The 5707-nt window shown below is 55.7% G+C and overlaps 1 protein-coding gene across 1 annotated transcript in view; it reads left to right on the forward strand.

Moving 5' to 3' along the window:
* Nucleotides 1–204: 204 nt before the first annotated feature.
* Nucleotides 205–5707, forward strand: part of CHGA (chromogranin A) — a 27699-nt gene continuing 22196 nt past the window's right edge. The window contains exon 1 of the mRNA XM_014549042.1: nucleotides 205–273. Within this exon, the coding sequence (XP_014404528.1) occupies nucleotides 205–273 (69 nt within the window). The remainder of the gene's footprint in view (nucleotides 274–5707) is intronic.

Here is a 5707-nt window from a genome sequence, read left to right on the forward strand (position 1 = left end):
GTGAGCGTCTCATGGAGCTTTGCAGCGAGCTCCCACGCCTCTGACTTTTCTCCTGCAGCCCAAAGCCCTCACCCTTCCCTCTCCTACGCCTCACGTGGCACATTCTTCATTATGGCCTGTCACCTGCTTGGCACCATGCTGGCCGGGCTCTCTACTGTTGGGTAATATTCTTTCACAGAAAAGGTAACGCTCGGGGAGGGGGCGATGGAGCTGGGGCTAGAGACCAGGTCTCCAGATCCCCAGTCCCACCCTCTGCACCGTCCACAGCCCAAGGTGAGGCTCTGGGTTTGGCTGACCCATCAGGAGCCACGTGGGTATGTGGTGCTCACACACCCTGGCCACACAGGCCATGTCCACAGAGAGTGTCCTCTTGGGACTGTTCACACCAGAGACCTGAGCACCATGGGATGGCTGGGAGTCAGGGCTAGGGGCCTGGAACCCGGCACTGGGACAGGGTGGGTGGGAACAGATGAGTCCAGGGGCCTGCAGGTAAAATGCCCTCATTCTGAAGTCACCGATCAGCCAGCCCCACGTGGATCAAACTGCTGGATCCATGGGTCAGCCAGCCCCACGCGCGTCAAACTGCTACCAATGGATCGTCTCTAATGTGAAAGCCCCAAATGCAAAACAGATGCCGGAGGAGCTGTTCTCTTTAAAGGAGGAGGGCAGGAGCCAGCCTCCATCCACCAGTCCCCACCCAGGACACCTCTGGGGAACCAGGGGGCTCTGCAGAGCAGTTTCAGGACACGGATCTTGTCCAAACTCTTCTTGGCAGGAATGAGTAAGCTGAGGCCAGCGGGTGGGTTAGGGACGGAGGCTTTAAGGAGCTCACTGGAGACTGGTCCATCGGAGCAGGGCGCACTGTCCTGCTGCCAGATCCAGGGAGATGAGCAGAGGCCTCGGTCAGAGATGGGAGTTACCTGGATGGAGAGGAAAGGCCCAGGTTCTAGGCGCAGCTCTGCTGTTGGCTCCTTTGGGGCTTGGTTTGTGGATCAGTCAGGATGCGCTAGGTTATGCTGCAGCAACAAGTAAGATCCCAAAATCTCAGTGGCTCAAAAGAATGAAACCACAAAAGTTTATTACACACACACACACACACACACACACACACACACACACCCTGCCAGTCTGGGGAACTCCAGAGCCACTGTCCCCTGCGAGATGACTCAATAGTCCAGCTGCTTCCATCTTCTGGCACTTCCTTCTCCACACACAGCTTCAGGGTTGGCCAGGGCGGGAAGGGAACAGGGAGTATCTGGCTCCAAACTGCTTCGTCCAGAAGTGAAGCACATCGCTTCCGCTCACATTTCTCTGCGAAGAAAGTCAGATAGACGGTCACGCTAACTCCAGCGGCGGGAGCCTTACCATCAGAGGATGACAGAGTTTGTCTAGAAGTTGTCGGCGAGCCCTAAAAATGCCATCCGCTGTTTCCAAATCTGCAAAGCAAGCAAAATAGCCCCTCCCATCATTCACGCTCATTCACTCGCAGATCTGACTCACCGGTTTCCGTTGTGCGAGGTGCTGGTGAAACAGTGACGTAGGATTAGAACTCGGGTCTTCTGACACCTAAGCCAAGGCTTTGCCCCCCTCTTGTTCACCTTCTCCGCCAGCCCCACTCACATTTTGGTCTTACTTTTGGCTTCTCCCTAAAGCAGAGCCTGGGTGCAGGGAGCTTACTTGGGAGGTGAGCCCAGGAGGCCACAGTGAGGGAGCCAGGGAGTGGGACAGGCAAGGAGGGGACACCAGCCATGTGTGCAGAGCAAGCTGGTCACTGGCGTAGGCCACTGGGCCCCCTCTCACCAGGGACCCTCTGAGGAACCATCCTGAGCAGTGGGAGGCTGGAGTGTGTACCCCTGACCGCTGTGCCCCGCTGATGGAGGGTGGTTCCGGGGGGAAGTGAGCGCCCCTTTCCTCACTGGGGACAGTGCTGCAGCCGATGTCCAAGGAGGGCTGGGGACACGAGGGGCAGAGCCCCAGTAGCATCCACTACAGATGCTGGAGGAAGAGCCACGCCTGTCACGAAGCCACGTGGAAACCAGCGCACAGCCCTGCGCAGCCGAACAAAGGAGGCACCGGCCTCGGGCAGCTGCGAGCTATTTTCTTCTAACCTCCTTCCCGATTCGGAAGGAGGCAAATGCTCTGCATAAAAACGAGGGGAAAGAGCAGCAATGCGGTGCCAGGCGCAGAGCAGGGTGGGGGCGGCCACCGGGGCCGGGAGGGCGCTTCGTGTTGGCTGGGGCACACTGTCCAGAAGTCGGGAAAGTGCGATTCCCGGGGCACATGCCTGGGTGGCAGGCTCAGTCCCCAGTAGGGGGCATGCAGGAGGCAACCGATCGATGTTTCTCTCTCATTGATGTTTCTCTCTCCCTCCCCCTCCCTCTAAAATCAATAAAAACATATTTTAAAAAGAAAGAAAGGAAGGCGCCCCTGTCCCCACTGCTTTAGGGGAACTATGACGCATGGATGCAGTCCACTCGTATCTCAGCAAGGAGGACCCCCTCTGTCCACTGACTTCCACTACCGCTGCGTGAGAATGGGGCTTTCCCAGCACCTGTCCTGCTCACATCCCGCGAGATTCTCATCCGCTCAGCACCTGCCTTCCATGCAATCACGGGGAGGGAAGGGGTGTGTGGGGATCGGAGAAGAGGCCAGAGGGGAAAAGGAGTCACACACCCACCCGATGCTTCTCAAAGACCTCCTGTCCTAGAGCCATTGGGTGGGTCCCCACACCTCAATTCTGAGTTTAGTCCACTGAGGATAGAGTCTTTTTAAAAAAATATGTTTTTATTGATTTCAGAGTAGAAGGGAGAGGGAGAGAGAGAGATAGAAACATCGATGAGAGAGAATCATCAATTGGCTGCCTCTTGCATGTCCCACACTGAGGATTGAGCCTACAACCTGGGCATGTGCCCTGACCAGGAATCAAACCGTGACCTCCTGGTTTATAGGTATGGGGCGCGGTTACGGTGTTTTGGCCAGGTTCAAGCCTCGGGCTAATGAAAGAACAGGGTCCTCTCATTGCCACGTGCAAGTCCCAGCTGGAGGGCAGGCCCAGCACAATCATAGCCAACGGCTGTGGTTGTAAGCGTGAACCTATGGTCCGAACACGTGGCCCCACGTGCCTTGTGATAGAGTTCAGGTGCATGTAGTTGAGTGATGTTGAAACTCACGAGAATGCTGTAAACAACGTGATCACGCCCCTACTTTGCCTCGTGGCATCTGCTATAAAATAAAGACACGGCTTGTGGGCGCTGCCTCCTCATCAGGGAGCAGCGTCCCACCGAGACCCAGCTATTATTCTCTTGTCTGTCTTTCCTTAATCCTTTCACCCCCCCACTCGGGATTACCCTTGGTTGTGCTGGCGTGGCACAATAGGTCGATGCTCAACCATTGAGCTACACTGGCTGGGCCACCGAGGGCACAGTCTTGGCGCCAGACTGCAGGCCCCGAGCCGATGGGTGGTGTGTTTATTTTCATGGGGCTTTGCATTAAAAGCACAAGCATGTGCAAGATTGATGCTGAAATCAGGGACCAGGAAGAAGAGGCAGCCTGCTGGGGGGAGGGTCTTAACTCTAGATATGATTATATTTACACTAGAGGCCCGGTGCATGAAATTCATGCATGGGTAGGGTCCCTAGGCCTGGCCAGCGATCAGGGCTGATCGGGGGGCCTTCTGGCTGCTGCCAGGGCCCCCTTCCCCGGCTGCCGGCCGGGGCCTTCCTTCATTCTGTGCCGCCCCCTGGTGGTCAGCAGACCTCATAGCAAGTGATTGAACTCCTGGTCTCTTGGTCAAACTCCCGAGGGGACACTTTGCATATTAGCCTTTTTTATATATAGATCACCCAGAAATCTGATGATGATTACCTGCCCAATACCACTCAGTGGGCAAAATCCTTATTGCTTCTGTCTCCGTCTCCTCATCCTGTCAGGGCACAATAGCAGTTCCTTCCGCAAAGGGCTGTGGTGGGAGAATGAATGAATGCGTGTGAATCCTTAGAATAGTGCCTGGCACAAAGTAAGTTTTCAATACATGTTCTTTTGGGGGTTTGCTTTTTATGGTGGCGGTTATTAAGAATATTATTACCTTGTTCATTCAAATATAGAGCCTTATAGGTATTCAGTTAATGTTGAATGAGTGATTGAAATAAATGCAGGGGGATAAAAGGCTGGAAGCAGATTATATCAAAGATTGAATCAGACACTTGGTTTGCACTTGATTTGGTCTAATTCGTTATTGTGATCTGGTATCCATGGGAACTGCTGAGCAGCGAACTCAGAACAGACAGTTTTCCTCTGTACTGAGTACACCAAGGTACATGTGGGCCTCTGCAGGGTGCAGCCACAGAGGGGGCAGGTTTCTAACCAACCTGCTCCAGGCGGTGAACTCTCCCAGGGCAGGACCCATGACTACGGACACTCAGAAACCAGCGTCTACACGGTTGCTGGGACAGGCACGTGCTCATGCCTTTTAGGTGAAGGGATGAGTAAATGAATGAATGAATGAATGTTGTCTGATTGGCTCAGGAAATGGCAGGACTGAACCTTCCATAAAGAACTGTAGACCCTTCCTCTGGGAGGGGCTGGGGAAGGCGGGATTAGCCATCACTTGGCACTAGATCAGATTAGATGTCAGAATGATTGATACCATTCATTGAAACAGGATTAGATCCAGCTCAAGTTCAAGTCCAAAGTGGTGAAGAGCTGGGGCTTTGGGGGCCACGAGACCTGGGAGGAAGTACTGGCTCAGCCACACCCCAGCTGTGTAAATGCAGGCAAAGGATGTCGTTCTCTGGGCTCAGCTGCAGCATCTGTAGGCTGGGCCGATGGCACTTCCGTCTCAGGGGGGATGTGCAGGTGAAGTGGTCCAATGTGTGAAGCCCTTTGCTCCCTGGGAAGGGAGCCGTCGCCTTCATTTTAACGTCTGTGAAGTGGGGGTGACAGCAGCCCTCTCCTTCCTTAAGGGATTCGGGGACACTAACGGCGTAAGGGATGGGAGAGGCTTTGCACACTGTGAGCGCATTTCACACTGCGGGGCCGTGAGGACAGCTCCTGTAGCAGAAAGAGCCTGAGCCTGGAGCCCCGTTGGAGCAAGTCTCCCAGTGGGGAGGGGGCGGCGGGGAAGGGGGCACAGCACTCAGAAAAGGAAAGACCCCAGAAACCCAGTGGGGAGCTTCACAGGGCCATGAACTTGGGGTCCAGGCTGCCTGGGCTCAGGCCTGCCTTTTTCTCTCCCTACTTTCCATGACTTCGGGAAAGCAACCATCGGGCGGGGCCTCAGAGCCTTGCTGGTGCAGTGGCGTGGCCGTCTCAGGGCTGCTGTGGGGTTGGGGGCCCAGCCTGTGCGTGGCTCAGTTCACATTTGGTAAATGTGGCCGCCCCCACTTCTCCCCGCCCCCACCCCCTCTCAGGGGACAGCGAGTCCTTCTGAAGCTTGTCCAGTCTCCGGTTTGCACAGTGTGATGAGAGAATAAGCCAGGCCAGCAAGGGGACAGGCCGATACCGTGAGGCAGGGACTGCTGTTGCCCGCCTCTCCCAGGGCAGGTGACTGAGCCCAGCCGGCACCGGCTGCCCATCCAGGTCTGTCCATGCACAAAGCTGGTGCCCGGGCCCCGTCCAGGGTCCCTCTCCAGCTCTGACTCCAAACTTGGTGAGGGTCCCGGGGCTGAGGGAGAGCCCAGGGACAGGAACCAAGTGGGTGCTTCCCCAG

Source organism: Myotis brandtii, unplaced genomic scaffold (assembly GCF_000412655.1).
Source record: "Myotis brandtii unplaced genomic scaffold, ASM41265v1 scaffold535, whole genome shotgun sequence".
NCBI classification, from domain to species: Eukaryota; Metazoa; Chordata; class Mammalia; order Chiroptera; family Vespertilionidae; genus Myotis; species Myotis brandtii.